This window comes from Cavia porcellus, unplaced genomic scaffold, assembly GCF_034190915.1.
Source record: "Cavia porcellus strain 051 isolate PalLab524CR breed Dunkin Hartley unplaced genomic scaffold, mCavPor4.1 scaffold_19, whole genome shotgun sequence".
NCBI lineage: Eukaryota > Metazoa > Chordata > Mammalia > Rodentia > Caviidae > Cavia > Cavia porcellus.
In genome coordinates, this window is record NW_026947502.1 from 23,004,969 (window position 1) to 23,023,922 (window position 18,954).

Here is an 18,954-nt window from a genome sequence, read left to right on the forward strand (position 1 = left end):
CTCTAGTGAGTGCTCTGGGGAGTGTGCTTGGTATGGAGGGAGGAGGGAGCAGCCTCTTTCTGGGCAGCAGCTGGCATGGCCAGAGAAGGCCCAGCTGTCGGCATGGACGTGGCCAGGATGCTGACAAGTACCCAGACCATGTGGCATGGGTCCTGGGTTTGCCTTCTCTCTGCTTAACTGCAGATGGCAGCTTTTGAGAGGACTCGTGGCTGTCCACTGCACAGCCATAACAAGCCAGGCCACTGGGCAGCACTACAGGGACCTGGGCCTCTGCTACCAGGAGGCTGTGGTTTATGGAGGGAGCAGCAGGGTCAGGCAGACCTGGCATGAATCCATGCTCTGCTTCTTATTGGCAGCATGGTTGTAAAAATTATTCAACCAGGCACAGAAAGACAAATAGTGCATGTTCTCTCTTATGTGTGAAAGGTAAAATAATTGAATTCATAGAAGTAGAGAATAGAGTAGCAGTGACCAGATGTGGGTAGAATAGTGGAAAAGCAGAAATGGAGAGAGAATGGTTATTGCATGCAGGTTGCAATTGGATAGCAGAAATAACCTTATTGTTCTGTAGCAGGGAAACTATGGTTAGCAATTGTATATTTCCAAATAGCTAGTAGAGATGGTTTTGAATATTTTTGCTAGGAAAAAAAAAAACAGTAAATGCTAGAGGTGATAGATATGCTACTCTGATCTGATAATCACACATTGTATATATGTACTGAAATGTCACACTGCATCCCCTAAACAGGTACAGTTAGTATGTGTCCACTAAAGTTTTTTAAAGTTAAAAATACTCAGCCTTTTAAGCCTCAGTTATATTTTGAATGGGAATAATACAACTTGCCTTTTAGAAATTGGGCTGAAATGTTCTGCACCTGCTTCTTGTCCTGCTTTCAACAAGAGTTTGTAAGCTTCCCTTGCAAATCCCTCCAGTTTATAATGACTGGCATGCTTCTCAGTGCATCCACAGGCTGCTATGAGTCTTTGAGCTGCTTTCAAGGGTAGATGAGGCAAAAACTACTTTTTATGTAAGATTAAAGCTTGATTTTTATTTTTTGACATGGCCTGCGATTTGTGCTGGGGATAGCAGACAATCAGCAGAACGGACAATTATTGGCCCCTCAGCCCAGGTCAGGGAAATAGCGCTAAACGCCATCAGCGCCCTATATTCTCTGTGACCTTGCAGATAGAAATCAGAAAGTAAATTTCACTTCAGAATGAAGCAGTGCAAATTATTAATTATACTAATGCAACATTTGAGTACATATTTCTTTAATATGGGCAGCAAAACAGGACGCGTGTACCGCACGCTGCTGCCTGGAAAGCACGTGGCTGTTGCGAGGCAAAGAATCGTGTCATTGTGTCACTCATTGAGCTGGCTGGTTGTTAATTTTTTTCATGAAACACATTTTTTAAAAAAGAATGTGTAGTGAACTGGTTATTCAGGCAGGGGTAGTTAGTAGTCTGTTTCTTAAAAAATGAACAAAGTGAGCCTGTCACTTCAAGGCAAACCAACGATGATACTTGCTGCCTGTGGTAGAATTTGAGCTTCCAAGTGAGAATTAAAACTTCAGAAAACTTGTAACTGCCACACAGAGCTTGGCAACTTCCCTTAACTTACAGATTTTTCTGGCGTGATCGGTGGTAATATCAGTAGATCTGATAATATTTTACATTGTACAATGCAGTGTGTCAACACTTGAAACATCTGCATAACTCCGTGAGCCACTGTTTTCCAAATGACCAGTGGGTGATATTACAGGATCGTGCCTGGCAGAAAGAAAGATGCATCCAAAGGTCAAGACAGACCAATAGGTCTTGGTAGAAGAGAGGAAATGAAGCTCACTGCTATGGGTACAGATTCCATATGACAGCCTTTCACAAACTACAACTGGCTATGCTTGGGTACAGCATCAAAGAAGAATATCTGTAATTATCTGAATAGGCTCTTACAGTACTCTCCACTGTGCCAACCACACACCTAGATTTTCTGCTTCTACCGAATCCTGAACAGTATATACAGTGGGATGAATGTGAAGCAGGCAGGCAGGGCCAACTGTCAGCTATGAATCCAGATGGTAGACAGAGCCACAGAAGTACAGGACAGCACCACTGTTCTGAATTAAATTGTTTTTGCTCTGTTTAGCATAAAAATATGCTTCTTATATGAATATGTAATGGGTATAAATTATTTTTGAATGGAAAAAGATGCATATTTAAAAATATCTCAGTATTAATTTCTAAAGTGGGAAATACCAGTAGACAGAACTCACACAGACATAATTCTTGGAGTCATGGATGATTTTAAAAAGCATAAAGAGGCCCTAAGACTGGAAAGTTTGAAAACTTTGGGTATAATGAGTCAGAGCAGGGGACGTTGGCCCTGTAAGGCTATTTCCTAATCCTGCTGACCAGCAATGGGACCAGGGCAACAGATTTTTACCTCTCTTCAAGTTTCTACTGCTGTGGTTGGTGATTGGCCCTGCAGGTTTGCCTACAGGAGGACTTACAGAGACTGGTGAGGCAAAGGAGGCTCTCCCCAGCTTATTTCACCTGTGAAGATGTTGCTGAGAGGAGGCAGAGAGACAAGGACTAGTGGATGTATGCAGGGTCTGTCCATGGAGGAAAAGTCACTTCCCACCGGGATGGTACTGAGCTTGGATGGTACTTCTGGGCTTTGTGTGCTAGCAACAGTTCCCTACGAGCTGCCCTATAGAGAAAACTAGATTACTTATGTCAAGAATGTCCTCAAATGCTTCATGCTGTTATAGATGGGGCTTGCGGAAGGTGACTGGATCCTGGGGGTACTGCGTGTTCTGTGGAATCCTCTACTGTGAGTGCAGCAGCTGCGTGTGCTGCTAGAGGGTGGGCCCTGGCCAGAAGAGGCGGGTCGATGGGTGTGAGCTGGAAAGGTGTGTCTCCCTCCCTGGCTCCTCCCTTCTTTTTCTGTTTCCTGGCCACCACACATGAGCAGCTTTGCTCCACATGTCCTTCCGCCATGCCCTTGTGCCTTAGAGCCAGGCGACTGTGGGCTGAAAGCATGAACCAAAACAAAACGTGGGTGTTGGGTATTTTGTCACAGTGATGAGAAAGTGACGAAGACAGATTTAACTTTGTTTTGCTTCTTCTTAGTGAGTTATTTGTGTGGCAATGTGGCATCTGTGCCCGATGGTACCTGAGGAAGCTAAAGCACTGGAAGCTGGGTCTGAGGGTACCCAGCATTTCTGAGCTGGGGGCTGTGGCACGGTGTGCAGGACCTGTCAGCTCCCACTTGCTTGGATCCACATTTCCCTGCTTGTCTCTCTCCAGGGAACCTCCTCACAGCCTGCAAGGAGATGGCTTAGCAACAGAAACAGGGGCCTTCCTTGGAGAGCCTTGGGAGCCCTGCCTGGCTGAGGAAAGTGCTGTCACTTCCAAAGCAGACTCTCAGGTCCCTCCCTGTACGGAGGCTTGATTCCAACTGCATCCAATTATCTTTGTTATTTCAGTCTTTTGTCATGAGTTTTGGAGAAGGGCATCCATGGGTTTGTTTCCATGGCATTTCCTTATTTTTTTTGACAGGTGTCACTTGGCACTCAGTGGGCCAGAAAGGAGTGTGTTCCTGGTCATGTCTGCAGCTCCTCATCCAGGGTACCGCTCAACACCATATTGCATTTGCTCACTCGGATCTTCAAGGTCATGGTCTCAGCCCAAAGCCATGGCTGACATGGCTTTTGACTGTCAGACTCCTGTCCCTCTCTGGGGCTGGCACCACTGGTCACAGCCTCCCTGAGCATCAGGAAATGCCGGAGATACCACCATCTTCAAGGATCTACCTGCTCTGCTGAGAGCCTGGCGTGCTCAGTTCCTACCCCAGGACCTGGAAGGGCAGGTGAGAAAGCACTGCCTGGGGGGATCTGGATCACATCTCTGTGGCTTGTGTCTGAGCATACATGCTATGCTGGCATTGGTAGATTGGGAGTCTGGGGAAAGTGTCAAAATGTAAGCAGGAGATGAGCTGTGTGTGGATGCTCTGGGCTTCTGCTAGACCTTGCTATGGCACTGTGCTGAGACTGTCTGCAGTGCGGCTCGTCCCCTCTGAAGGATCTGCTCTCAGCTTCACACCGGGGCTAACTTCTCCCGTTAGGGAGCTGACCTTGTATCTCTTTTTTGTAGTACTTTTTTATTTATTATTTGTTTATTTTTTTGAGACAGAGCCTCATTCTGTATCTGAGTCTTGCCTTGAACTCACAGCCCATGCTGGCCTCAAACTCATGTTGATCCTCCTGCCCCAACTTCCCAAGTACTAGTATTACAGGTGTGCACCACCACACCTGGCTCTTTTGTAACACTTTTCCTGGCTGTCATGTCACACACGCTTCTAAGTTAATGAAACCTACATCTGCCTTCCCCAATTAACCATGAGCCCCACGAGCACTGGGGTCATACCTGATTCACTCACCATTGTCCTGGTAGCATGCGCAAAGGACCTGACACATGACACACCTCATCCATACATGCTGAGCAAATGAACAAAGGCATGAATGCGTGCAAGTGTGAGTGTCGACTGGCTCGGTGGTGTGAGTGTGTACCGCTCATGTGGCCCCGGCTGCACCCCACAGAGCATGTCTCCCGACTGCAGGACTGGGCCTTGCCGGCCTTCTGGAACCTTCTAAGGAGCAAAGTAAAGTTTTTGCTGCAATATTGAGAGCCGTTCAGGAAGAGAACAGCGACTTGCATTGAACTGGGAGTCTGTGTTGTGGGACGGTCTGAGGAACGACTGTCAGGAGTGTGGGGAAAGAAAGCTCCTGCTCTGAGAGTGAAGAACACTCAGCACTGAGGCCTCATCCTGAGCTGGGGCCAGGTACTCGGTAGGACTGTCTGAAGGTGAACTAGAGCCACACTGGTTCCAAGTGTGCTGCTAGCCAGGGTGTGCCTGGGTGACGCGCTCATGCTGCCCCTGCATCTTTGCTGGAGCCAGAAGATAAGTAGCCAAGGCCTCTAGGCAGGCAGGGTGCAGGGCAGAGGCCCGGCGGGAGGATAGAGAACATGAGGCAGTCGCCTTCCATTTGCACTTTGGAATTTCTTTACAGAGAGCAGGATCAGATATTCCTCCCCTGATAGGCTGAGGCTTCTGGGGAACTGGCTTCCTATTCCCTGTCACAGCGGATGCCTCCACCTTGGGGAAGTCCTTCCTGGACGCATTCAGGAAGGCATCCCACCAGCAGCCTTGTTTGGGATCCTGGGCTACAGTGTGCGGATGCCGAGGGTACAGTGTACTGGGGGTACAGTGTGCAGACCCCGCAGGGCACCCTACGGGCAGGGAACTCACAGCTCCGTCACGTCCTTGGGCATGCCTTTCGGGAGGGCACGGAGGCCCTTGTTGCTGCATCGCACCACTGTGTCCACGCAAGTGCACTGCTCCGGACAGCGCGGGCTCAGCTGGCAGCTGCTCTCGTCGTTGCCTGTGGAGGACCCCAATAGGGTGAGTGGGGTAGGAGGAGAGCCCTGCTGGGGTGGGAGGCGAGCAAGGCTGGGTTGAGGTGGTCGAGCAGTTCCCAGCAAGGGCAGGCTCTCCTGGGGGGGGGGGTCTGACTTTACGCCAGATCCAGGATTAAGGTAGCTGTGGGGCTCATCCCTGGCTGGGTCACGGGGAGGGCTGCCTGTCTCTCCCTGCACTTGGCATAAAATGACGACTACTATGGTGGCTGGGACTTAACTAGCCAGAGTAATAGCGGTGCAAGAGATTACTCTAACCAGATCAGGAATGAACGAAAGACTGAAGGAGGAGTTAGGGGTGGGGCGGAGTCCTGTCTTCTGCTTTCCTCTGTCTCCCTTCCCATCACTACACAGTCTATCCTGGGTGGTTTGCCCCGGTTTCCAATTCACGTCGACCTCAGTTAATCTGCAGACAGGTTCATCTGTCCTCAGATGACCTCAAATTGATTAAGGAAGGAACTGTGTGGTTTGGATTCATTTAAACCAATAGGTAGGCCTCTAGGCTGGGACCCGAAGCTTTTGGATCTCCTGTGTTCTTATCCCTTTGCCAGCAACAGTCTTTTTTCTTGAATTCTACTTCTCTCACACTAAGCTTCCCTATGACATGGACAGGAAGACTCAGGCCTGGAGCTTGCACGAATAGTTGTACAGTTATATACAGCACGAGGCGGTGTATGCCATCGGCGAGATGCCAGTCTCCCTGTGATGAGGTGCACTGGTGTATTTGGTACAACAGTGTCCTCACAGATGGTGATGTCTTGTAGTGCAGTGCCTTATTTTAATGCAATCAGCACATTCATTATAGCAGGTTCTGACAGGTGGAAGTAAAACAACCTCGGAAAGGGGCATTTTTTCTTAATTTGCACAAAGGAGCCAGATTGGCTAGCGGCGAGTCTGTCCTGGCTCACAGGGCTTAGGGGAGCTGGATGTCTTCCAGGGCTGCAGCTCCGTTGCGCCTCCTCTCCTTCCCACCCACGGCCGCCCCTGCCCTCCTGGTGCTCACCGTCACAGGTGAAGTCCTGGCTGGCCACGTCCTGGATGGGGATCTCCTTCAAGAAGAAGGGCCTCTGGCACCGGGGGTTCCCGCTGACGATGCGCCTTTTGCGCAGCCACTTGCCGAGCCAGGCCAGGTGGCAGTTGCAGTTGAAGGGGTTGGATAGCAGGTTTCTGGGGAGGGAGAGGCCTCTGTGAGTGGGATAAGCTCTTGCAGCCCAGGCCCAGTGCTCCATGGGGCTCAGGGGAGGTGTGCAAAGGGACTGCAGGTCCCTCCTAAGCCGTGGCAGGCTTCCACTAGTGGCCGTGGCCGAGTCTCTTGTCAAGTGCCAGTTGTGGGAACCGCCTGGGATTCCCTCCGGCTGGCAGAATACAGCTCACCCGCTGATTCTTCTCCTCCCTCAGCCCTGGGTTCCCACACCCCAGCCAAGCGGCACCCCTAAGCTGCTTGGCTAACATGGAACCGTCGGCCCCGTGCCAACATCTTCCCCAACCCTTCATGTCCTCTGTGGCGGTGGCACAGTGAGCAGTGTCTTTCTACATGGGCTTCGCATGGACCTCATGCTTTGGACTCCTAAGTCCATGAGGGTGGACCCTGGGCTGCTCGTCTGTGTCCAGGCCCAGCCCAACATCCTCACAGGCATTCTGACCCCATCTGTGAAGTGACATGGACAGACTGATGGATGCACGAGGGAACGGCAGCGGCTGTCACCATGAGTGTAGAGTCTGCTGTAGGACTGGGACCACGCTCAGTGCTTCACGCACTGTCACCACAGTCACGCTTGTCACAACCACACTGTCAGGAGGGAACACTGTTGTCACCCACAAATGAGGAAAGGGACACTCAGGGAGGGTGTCAAGAGAGCCCTCAGGCGGCTGCCCCGAGACAGGGACTGAAAAGCACGGGGCCAGCTTTCCTGGGTACGACTCAGCCCTGACTGGAGGCGCCCTGGCGAGCTGGAAGGTTCTCACACATTGGAGCTGGCTCACTGCAAGCTCTGTGATTCCACCCCGGCATCTGGCATGGCTTTTGGCAGTGGCGGTCCTAAAAATGGGCTTAACTGAATCCGGTGCCAGTGGTGGTCCCCCACCCACTGTCCCCTGCTGATGGTGCCACTCATTTATCCATTCTCCCGCTCCACTCATCCAGCATCACAGCTGGGCATGGAGTCAGACCTCGGCAAAGGTCTTGGCAGGAGCCGCTGCAGCTCAGGGTTGCACGGTGGGATAAGCAATGAGCGAAAGCACTGCATCTCCCTGTCCTGGAATTTACACAGAGGACACCGAGGAGCAGTGGTTACAGTAGTGACGTCACTATAGTGTATCCTAGAAAATGGTAAAATGTGAACAGCCGGCCTGGAGTGATAGCCGGGTAAAGAAGTGGCCCTGAGTATAGAGGCAGGTGAGGAAGGGCCAGGAGGAAGGGTGCCTGCCAGTGGGGGTGGGCAGGAGCCTGGGAAGAAGAGGCAGGGAGTTGGGGAGCCCGGCTGGAGGGAGAGGGGCTGACAGGTCACAAGGGCCTGAGGCCATTTTACACTCCAGGCTTCTATGCCGCATGATGGGGCATGCGGGAGCACAAGGGATGGCAGCAGCTGGGCCTTCTTGTCTACCAAAGGGCTCTGGGGGAAAGAACAGAGCCCACAGAAATACGAGCCACTTGGAAAATGAATGTCGAGGACCGTCCCTAGTGCAGGCTCTCGCTGTGTGCTTCACGGATCGGAACAGAGCCAGTCCTTAGGAAGAGCCTAGAGGCCGGCTCTGCAGGAGGGAGAATGGAAGGCGACAGGAAGGTAGCAACTTCTCTAAGGTCACGCAGAGAATGAGAGGAGAAGCCCAGGTTTGCGCCTAGAACTTTGGCTCTAGAGTCAACTGCCCTGGAAGCAGCACGCCCTGAAGGGTCCACAGAGCTGGGTTCGAGTTGTGATGAGCTTGGAAGTCGTCCGTGATATCTTTTTACAACCCCTTGCTGATCACCAATCTGTTTCAAAGTAGTATTGGTATTCTTAATATTCTCAGGGTACCGAGTAAAACTGGCCCACAGCAGCCTTGCAGCCTGGCCATGGCCTCTTCAAGCTTTGCCTGACATCATGCCCTTTCACATTTATAGCCACACTGGACTTTGCTCAGCCTTGTATAGCTGCTCTGTTCCAACCAACCCTAGGGCCTTTGTACATGCTGTTCCTGCTAAAGAAATGCATTTTTCACTGTCTTCAGCAAGCTAATCCCCAGAATACAGTTTCTCAAATAAGTTTTTGTTGGGTGTTTATATCACTGAGGTCTTCTCTTCCGAGGCAATTCATACTCTGTGACTCCAGGAAGAAGGAGCCTGGTCTGTCCATTGCCAGTACCCAGCACATTGAGAGAGCCTAACAAATGCTCACTCAGTAAACAGCTGGACACACAGCTTTGGTCAAAGACAGGAGAGACCTGGAAGGGGTGGCTGGGGAGATGTGTGGAGGGGCAGACAAGGGGGCACTCACATGGTGGACAGGGAGACAAGTGTGGTGAAGGCTCCGGGTGTGATGGTGGTGATCCGATTGTCGTAGAGGGAAAGCAGCCTCACGGAGCTCAGGCCAGCGAAGGTGTCATTGTTCACACAGCTGATCATGTTACTCCTCAGCATCCTGCAGGGAGCAGGGCGGGTGTGAGGGAACAGAGGTGTCCGCTTTCCTCCCCAGATGGCGCTCGGGTAACAGAAGCGACACTGATGCCAGCTCCCCAGCTTAGCCCCCCCCCCGTCACTCAGCTTTGCCCTGTGATAAGCAAGGCCTAGATCCCCATCAGAGCCAAGTGTGCATACATGTGTGTGTGTGCGTGTGCATTCTCCTCTGTGCATGCTGTACTCACTGTGGAAACATGAGCCAAGTGTATGTGTGCACACCCTGTATCCTTTGGTTATTGGGATGGCCCGTGTATTTCTGGGAGCACAAGAGAGGGCCAAGAAGCAGCTGTGGGTATGAGCTTCATGTACGTGAGGTGTTTGCACACATGCGCCTGCTGTGATGTGTTTATGTGCACGATGGGGCATGGTCTGTGTGTCTGTTTTTTATGAACGTGGGGATATGTCCATCTTTGGGGTGAACGTGTCTGTGTGCCTCCTCCAGTGGTTCTGAGTGGGGGTGTGCTGTGCCGCACAGCTTGTAAGCGCTTCCCCTGGAAGGTGAGAAGTGTCTGCCGACCCTGGCTGGAGGTAAGAAGGGATGGGATGGGACAGGACGGAATCCTGCAGGCCTGGGCCGCTGCCGGGGCCTGCACCCGCCTCTCCAATTCCCCTGCCCTCCCGGCCCCTGGGGGCTTGGCCCCAACCCCAGCACTCACAGGGTCTTGAGGCCGCTGAGGCCTCGGAACATGCGCCCGTGCACCGTCTCCAGCTGGTTCCCCGTCAGCATCAGCTCCTGCACGCCGGCGGCCCCGTCAAAGGCGCCCTCTCGCACCTCCTTGATCTTATTATTGCTCAGGTTTCTAGAAGGAGGGACAGAGGGTCAGGGTGGATGGTGATCACAACCGGCGATCTTTGGGGGCTTGGAGCCCTGGAAGGCGAGGGAGCTCGGTCTCAGGTCCCTGGTGTTCAGTCATCTGTCGTGCCTGGGAAAGGGACTGCCTTTGTGAAGCAGGTTGCATGGCACAGGAGGAGCTTTTTCAGAACAGTTACCTTTTCCACGTCCGGGGGGACTGGTAGGTTTAACACAGTGAATCTCAAACTTATTTTCTCTTTCAATCACACAGTTTCTCACGCAGTGATTTTTATTTGTTTTGAGACATGACTTCACTTTATAGTTCAGGCTGGTCTTGACTATATAGCAGTCTTCCTGCTTCAGCCTCTTGAATGCTGGGGTTAGTCATGTGGTACCACACCTGGCTTATTTAAGTATTTATTTACTTGTTTTGCAGTAGGAGGCACCTTCTCACTGAGCTACAGCTTTAAAAAAAATGTTTTATTTTGAGACAAGTTCTCATTAAGTTGCTAGATGGCTCAAGCTGGGATAGAATTTTAAGACCCTCCTGCCTCAGCTTTCCAGAGTGTACTAGATTGTGAGTTACCACCATGTTTAGCTTAGGCAGTGACTCTTGAGAAGAAGGTGGGAGAAAAAATACAAAGTATGTACCCTTCATGTGGGCATTAGCTATTTGTGGAATATCCAGGTCCTCATCAGAATTCCAGATATAAGAGGACACTTTGATGGGGTCTAACCTTCATAATCACAGCAAAGCAGAACAACACCCCTCGGACAGGGACTATTATTGTCCACTTTATGGGGAAGGGATTGAGGTTCACAGAGGTTAAGTAACTTGCTTCTAGTTACACAGCCTGGGATGTGAAGTTAGATTTTACTGGTGCAGAAATATTCCTCTATTGAACTGTCGCTTTTATGAAAGAATATTTCTTTGGTGACATGGGACTCACTCTCTTATATTACCTGCTCTGAGAATTCAGGATTGGGGATGTGAGTGCTGGTGCTGCAATTACTGGTTTGTGCTCTGAGTTAAGAGCTCAGACCCTTTCCTGCCGGGCCGAGAGCCCATAATAAATACAGACCAGGCCAGAGACTAGGGCAGCAGGCAGCCTCTAGGAGCTGCGAGCGCTTCCACTTCCCAGGTTCCCTAAGGGGAGCCCAAGGAGAACACATCCATAGGTCATGGGAATGTACAGCTGGGTGGATGGAACAGACCTTGACGGTGTGTGAAAACCTGCATCTGAAGCCTCTGCGACTCCACAGACAGCTCTGAGAGTCAGCAGATTTCCTCCTTCCCCCCAGGACAGACGGGGGCCCCCAGGAGCAGCAATACCCACACTCGGGGGCACAGGCGGGCGGGTGTGGAGGAGCCAGACAGTGCCGTGTTCCTCTCTCAAATCATTAGTACCTTGCTGTCACCCCGCTCTTCTCCTCCTGCTCCTGTTCTGCTAAGAACATGGAGCCAAAATTTCCAAAAGCTCAGTCCCAGAACCCCTCCATGGCTCAAGAACCAGGAGCAGGAGTTCCTACTCCCTGAGACATCCCCAAATGCAGCTGGTTTCTCATCAATCCCAGTAGCTCCAGTCTGGGGTAATCCAGGGAATGAAGATCACATGTTAGGGAGACTTCAAATTACCCCCAAATTAGATGTAGGAGGAGACCTAAGGGCTAAGGCGGGGTTTGGCTCTGGGGGGCTGGGCTGCTCAGGGCATGAAAGTCAGGGCCAGGCAGTGAAGACAGGGTGAAGCTGCTAAGAAGTGGGAGGGGGCCCATTTCCTGACATCTGTTTCTTTAAACCAGCAAAATGAACATCACATTACTGTAAGGTTTTGAATTGCATTTCCTCAGCCTGAGAGAATGAAAAACAGAAGGGGAGGCAAAAGGAAAGAGAATTTTCTAGAAGAGCAGGCTGCCTTGCTCTCTCTCCATCCGTCAGAGCACCGCTGGCTATTGCAGGCTGCAGCAGGGCTGAGGTCAGAGGATACTGTTTGGAGCAAACATTCTGGAAAAAATATGAGTACACTGGGATTTTATAGAGCCCTGATGTATCTCTAGTATGAAGACTGAAAAAGGCCCGGATACTAGAGCACTCCAAATACAAACCAGGGTCATCAGGGGACCTCCTTCATCTTATTCTCTACCTGAAAGGACGCTGCCTCCTCATGGCTCTGATCCTAATGAGGACGGGGCCTGACATCTGAGAGGACCTGGTCTCAGGAACTCTCATCCCAACCCCAGTGCCCCGTCAGCTACTGGTCCTGTCAGCCCTGCTCCCGTTGTTCCCAAGAGGCAGGCTGTCAGGTTCAGTGGCTGCCAGGAAGGTGAGCCCTGGCCTCCCCTTGGTTATGTCCTGTAGGTGTTGCAGGGTTGCCCATCAACTTTGGCAACAGGGAATGAGCTGGAATCCTGTTAGGAGCCCAGTCTCTGAGAGAAATGTAGTGGGGAAAGCTGAATGGAGCATTCTGTAAACTGAGGACTCTGGGTCATGACTGAACAGTACCGGCACAGATAGGATGAGGATGTCCTGTCCATCACGTTACATTCCTGTTCCCCTCTTTGAGGTAGAAATTCCAGTTCAAGTGAGGGCTGCAGGTTCATGTATCTATGTCTGGCAGGTGACTTAGAAGTGATGAAAGCAGACCTGGTGGGGGACAAAGATGACCCAGAAGCACATGTCTCTCCTAAAGGGACAGCTACTCCTTGGTTCAGTTCAACTGGACCCATTTGTGGAATCAGTTCTGCCAGAGCATCTGATATTCCCAAAGAGGCCAGCAATCCACGCTGTTAGATTCTGCAAGAACTCCAGGTTTTTAAAAGTGGGATATTGATTCTTACTTAAAATAAAACTGACAACAAATCAAAAAATGCACATCTGATTGTGGCTGAAGGACCACCACCAAGTTTTAGCCTGTGGTTGAGATTCAGTGTCAGAAGTGACTTGGAAGTTTACTTGAGAGACATTTTGATTCTCTGAATGTTATGTCAGTTGGTCTTCTCTCCTGTCCTCTCCTGTCTCATCCTCTCCCCTCCCCTCTCCTCCTCTCATTTCTCCTTCTCTTTTCTTTTTTGTAGCCTGGTGATCCAAGCTAGGGCTAAGACTGAGCTCACCCCAGCCATGATGTCATTTGGAATCTTTATTGAGTTGCCATAGTAGCAATGACCCTTTGCAATGATCCAGTGTATCCCTCAGCACTTGTGATACTCATGGGACTCTCACTATTCTGGCTGGCACTCAGGTGTCAGAGGGGCAGAAACTACAGCAGAGCCCAACCACCCGGCTCTATGCTCCAAGCCAGCCGTGGCTACAGAGGACGTTCAAGGCTGGCTTGGACTGTATAGTCAGAGCTTGTCTTGAAAAAAAAAAATACAATAAACAAACAAACAAAAATACCTTCAAGTCATTTAAAAATTTAAAACCAGTGGTTGTAGTAGTGACCTTTGGCGTTGGATTTGTCCCACTGGGTCATTTGGCTGGTTGGTGTGGATGTGTACACAAGGATTTATGCACAACGATAACATGCACATGCACTTTACTGCTTTTAGATGGGGCGTGCTTTCCCCAGATAACCTGGACTGTCACAACTTCTGGTTCCTGACTCAGTCACTTCAGTTCTGACTTGGAAAGCCTCCTCATTTGTAAACTGAAGATGTCTCAAACTTGTTTCTTTTGGTGAGGGTTAAATGAATTAATATCAGTTCTATTTGGCAGAGTAGAGTGTCTCAGTATTCACTGCTACTATTACTAATCACATTATCACTATGATTATACCCTTGCACCCAACCACTCTGCAATTGGCTGCTCCCCAGGCTCCTGCAAGTGTCTGGGTATGTGTCCTCTGTTCTAGATTTATAACCAGCTACTCTGGGTCACTCAACCCCAATGCCTTCTCCTGTCTTTCTGCACCCTCTCATGCCGGGACCAAGGCCAGAGGCTATTCCTTTCAGCATTATTTTTTTATATTTGATGCTGCTTTTTCTTCTTCTCCTTCTCTTTCTCCTTCCTCTTCTCCTTCTCCTCCTCTTCTTTCTTTTTTGTATAGTGCTGAATCCAGAGCCTTACACACATTAGACACACGCTGTACTACTGAGCTATATCCCAAGCGCCCACATTTACCTCTGATCTTCATCATTCCTTGTAAGGAAGATAAACTAATTTCTAGCATGCAAAGATAGAAACTAAGGCCCACAAAGTGGAATGACATTTCTAGGGTCACACAGAAAGGGAGGGACAGAACTGAACTCAGGATGGATGCAAGTTTTCCTCACACCTGAGTTTCTGGGTGCTTTTAAGTAGTAGAAATACTTGGCAGCTGTGACCTCGATTCTCGCATGGTAAATATGGGGACACACTGAATAATATCTGTCTCTTTGGATGTGACAGCAGCCTGCATTTCCTGCAATCCCAACTCCCTTTTGTTGCTTGGTTGCTAAGGCAGGGAGCTGTCTGCCCCTTATGTGCTGGTGCTCGTTTTCCTTGGGATACAGAAATAGTTCTCTGTGCTCATGTTCCTTTCAGAAGTAGGAAGACAGAAAGACAGACACAAAGTGCATGTTTCATCTGAAATGGGAGAGTGTACATTTCTTCACAGAAGCAAAGACTGCTGGACGCTGCTTACTTGGTAAATAGCCACTTGGCCATCCTGGCTCATTTAGTATCTGCCTCACACCCAGGGGCATGCAAGTTTTTATCTTGAGGCTAACAATAAAGTGTACATTTCTCTGCTTTGAATTTAAAGGACATCTCCTGGCAGGTGATGGGGAATAGTTGTGCTGGGACTCTGAAGCTAGTAGGGTCCTGGACTACAGTGACAGCCACAATTCCCACCGGCAGCCATACGTGCCCCATCTCAGCTGTCCCCTCAGAGTACTCTGCCCTGTTCTTGGGTCCAGTCCCAGTCACTGTGGCTGCAGGCAGGCAGGCAGGAGGCGTGAGCAACCTTGATGAGAGCTAGATGCTGCGTCCTCATTATCTGCAGGGCAAGGGTGCATGGGGATGGGGAGAGTAGAGAGAAATAAGGAGCTACAGCCAACTCTCATTGTTTATGGTAGATATGCTCCACCTTGATACCAAGAACACTGAGTGAGCTCGTGAATACCAGAGCATGGCTCCCAGAGGAAACACAGGGTGGGGTTCCTGGGAGCCTCTGCTCATGACATTTCAACCAACTGATACATATGCAAGCTTGTGTTGTCAATATTTCTGTTTGTAGACCTTATTTAATGTATTACTGATTTGTTAATAATATTAAACTCAGCCAGCATCACTGTGACTTGTGCCTGAGTGAGCAAAGGGTCCCCAACCTGTGCATTTTCTCTGCCCCGCAAAGCAGAGCCTCCTTGGGCTTCCGATCTCTGGACAGCGTGTTGGCTCTGTGCTTGGGGCCATTTTAATGTGCTTTCCAAGGAGAAGTACAAACATGCAAAGTGGATGCCACTGGAGAAACTGCAAAAGACACACTTGTTTACAATATGAACACAGAAACAGGAACGCAGAGCATCGCCTTGCCCGAGCCCATGTGAGAACATGTGTAGCCCAGGTAGGGGATGTGTGGAGAGTGATGTCATTATTTTTGGTTTCCTGCACATGTCTGAGAATGACTGTGAAAGTATAAAGATCTTGACGGCAGAGCTACATAGATTTTAGTGCGTAGGTGAATTTGCCAGTATGGAACCTATGTATAATGAGAATTGACTGTATTTCCCTTGTTGCAGAAACAGGCCCAGACTCTGAGCCAGCAGATATGGATCACAAGGAGGAGTGGAGGGCAAAGAGAAGAGTGTCCTGGGAATCAGATGGTAAAGGGCCTCCTTTCTGTGCTGGCACCTCTGCTGGGGAGCTTGGGAAGAAGCAGGAAGTAATTCCCCCTTCACCCTAGTGTGATGGTGGATGGAGCCAGTCTCAGTGCCGGTGCTGACACCATTTGCTGTGTGATCCTAGAAAGTCACTGAACCTCTCCAAGTCCAGCTCCACATCTGCACAAAAGGGAAGATGAGGCAACAGGAGATGGGTGAGTGAGGAATCGATGAACTGAGACACTGCGGCAGGGAATGTGGCTCTCACCCTGGTGAGTACTCTAATAGTACAGCACTCTTACACTTGTCATCTGTACGACTTGGCTCCAATTCTTAGACAGCGCAAGGGGGTTGCCTTGTGACAACAGGAGGTTCCACAGAAGTGAGACCATAATAGCACATGGGTCCTTTGTGTGAGTCCAGGCTCCGGTCAGACCTAAGATGCCTAGACTGAAACCCATGGTGAGAATAGCCGGCATTGTCACGGTGACATACTTCATTAGTGCGGAAAGTCTTTCCATTCTGTCTAAAAGCAGACCTTTAAACTGTCACCTCATCCAAATGACCAAGCAACAGGCCTGCAGATAGCTGTGCTCCACCGCTGGTGCTTATCTGGCTCCCTCCCATCACCTCTGGGCTGTACAGTGGGTGTGGGGTGGGGGCAGCGGTGAGCCCAGAGGAGGCAGGGTGGGTAAGGGTGGCATGGAATGCATGCTGTGCACAATGCTTGACAATATACAGGGGTGACACTTTCTTTGACCCACATCTACATGTCCTGCTTCCCAGTACATCCAGTACGTCCACAGGAGGAGGCTGAGAAGCATTGGAGCAGAGGGTGAGAGGACACGAGAGCCCCAGAATTCTACTCTAGGCTGAACACAGACGTTGGCCAGCGAGGCGGCTGCCATATTCCTGATCCGACTTACATTTTCCGCAGGTTGGGCAACTTCTTGAAGATGCTGGTGGCCTCCAGAACAGATATGTCATTGTCATTCAGCCGCCTGCACAGGAGGCAAGAGGAGGAGGTGGATTAGCTGTGGATGAGGCACCACCTTTGCGTCCCCTACCTGGCCTCCCCGCATGGCTTCAGCTGAGTTGTCACCTAAAACTCAGATTCCACAAAGGTCAACAGAGCTGCAGAAACCTTACAGCATCTGCCCCTCACCATGAGGGGTTCCGAAAGGAGAAGGGGCAGGGAAGACACCATCGACTTGCCTCCTTTTCCTCCTTGGAAGTCCCCTCTGTGTGGGGTGGGTGGGTTAAGGGACTTCTAGCTCACACTCTATATGGGGCATCCCCCCCCCTTTTTTGGTGTCCACTCAATAACCAAGTATCTGCTTTCATTTTATGTAGGTACCAATGGCAACTTAAAACCCAGGGGGAAGGTTCCTCCTGGGTCTCCTATGGCTCCAAGCCATTGGCTGCTTCCTGACCACTTCCTTCTGTCAGAGGCATCTTAGGACCCCACACTCACTGTCTTTATGGACCCAAGGGGAGCAGGCCGCTGTATCCTACAATGCAAAGTCAAAGAGAATATTAAAAATAATAATGCTCCTGCTATTTACTTAGGGCTTAGCCTGATCCAGGGTTAAAGATGAAGATTGTACTTGGGTCTCTTTCTTGATCTATCAACCGTAGAAGCTTAGCACTATTTACCCCCTTTTGTAGATAATAAAGTGAGCCTCTGATCTCAGAAGCAAGGTGGCAAAATTCAGGAAGACTGGAGGAGAGAGGCATCAGATCCGTCTCCCACAGCCCCTCCTGGACACATATTACCTATTATGCTATATGTTTTTAGCTTTTCCACTTTTGAATAAAAACAACATACCCTTTATTAGCATGCTTAGTAGAAGGCTCAGATATATTTAACCATTCTACAGTCATTGCTTTTTGCTCTATTGCAATGTTTTTACTGAATCCTTACGTTTCTGGTGAACTAGAAAGAACTACAGTGGTACTTCAATTTAGAAACTTAATTTGTTTTACAATTTTGAGTAAAAGCAGCTGTACTTGTGTTTGTGTGGGGAAGATGGTGGTGGTCGTGTTTGCCACCCGATTAGGAGTTTGTGAATGAAGCAGAATTTTGCCAAAAGCTTTCGTTTGTGGGTTGAATTGTTTGCAAACAGAAGTGTTTGTGAACTCAGGTATGACTGTATAAGATCCACAGGGCCAGTAGGGGTTATGTGCTTTATTCAGTGTTGAAATCATGGGCCTAATACAGTCTCTAGTGTTTTAAAAGCATTTTAGAATGAATGAACTGTCTTTCTTTGCAATCAAGTTGTCCACAGATGCCTGGGTGTCTGTCCTTAGCCTAGTACTGTGATGGTGATTCTTTTAGTGCTTTCAGTGATAGCAAACAGCCAGCTGTGGCAGATGTGCCATAGGTTTGCTACCACTGGCAATGGTACACAGAGAAGGCCAAGGCATATCCGTATGACTGAACCAGAAAGGGTCATCGCCAGGAGACCTATCCAAGCTGGCTCAAGGCTTCTGGGTATGCATAGGGAGGACAGAACGTTCATGCAAAGGTAGGACTTACAGGTCAGTGACATATTCCGGAAGGTGGCTTGGGATGCGGGCCAGCTTCTGGTTAGAGCAGTCCACAATGGTGCCTTCGCAGCGGCACTTCTCGGGGCACACGAGGTCCATGAAGCACTCGCTGCTGAACCTGCTGCGGTAGTCCTCGGTGCCTGGGCAGGGCCAAAGAGGGGGTCAGTGTCACTTGGGCTCCCTGGTTTGAGGCCCGAGGTTGTGGGTAGTGGGGGTGAGGAGACAAGGAGGCCAGAGGAGTTGGGGCTGTGTGCGTACTGGAGTCAGATGACAAACACGGTGATGTCACCTTCATTATTTGGCCACCTTGTTGGTGCTTTCCCTGCACTCTCCCCAGCCTTTTTTATTTTCCATGTGGCCTTTGTCATCCATCAGTTTCTATCCTCAGGAAAACCAGGCTTAAGATCCGGGGCTCTTAATGCTTTTGTGGGTCACAGATCTTCTTGAAAAGCTGATAAAAATTATGGATGTTTACCCAGAGAAGTAATCTATACCTATCACTGGCTGACACTTTTTGGGAGGCTACATGTTCCGTGATTCCTCTCATCCAAGGGCCCTCTAAATGTTCACGATAATCTAAATGGAAGAGATTTTGATAAAGATTTCATGGCTATATATTCCAGGGATGACAATAAGATATGGGAAGAGATCACAAACTCAGTTGTCTTCTAGGCCTTGCAGATAA

General features: G+C 49.8%; 1 protein-coding gene across 1 annotated transcript in view; it reads right to left on the minus strand.

The window, feature by feature from the left end:
* Positions 1–18,954, minus strand: part of Slit3 (slit guidance ligand 3) — a 590,749-nt gene that overhangs the window by 70,069 nt on the left and 501,726 nt on the right. Inside the window, exons 15-20 of the mRNA XM_003473328.5 lie at positions 18,259–18,409; positions 16,646–16,720; positions 9,790–9,933; positions 8,952–9,095; positions 6,482–6,645; positions 5,312–5,444 (exon numbers count right to left, since the gene is read on the minus strand). Coding sequence (XP_003473376.2) covers positions 5,312–5,444; positions 6,482–6,645; positions 8,952–9,095; positions 9,790–9,933; positions 16,646–16,720; positions 18,259–18,409 — 811 coding nt within the window. The remainder of the gene's footprint in view (positions 1–5,311; positions 5,445–6,481; positions 6,646–8,951; positions 9,096–9,789; positions 9,934–16,645; positions 16,721–18,258; positions 18,410–18,954) is intronic.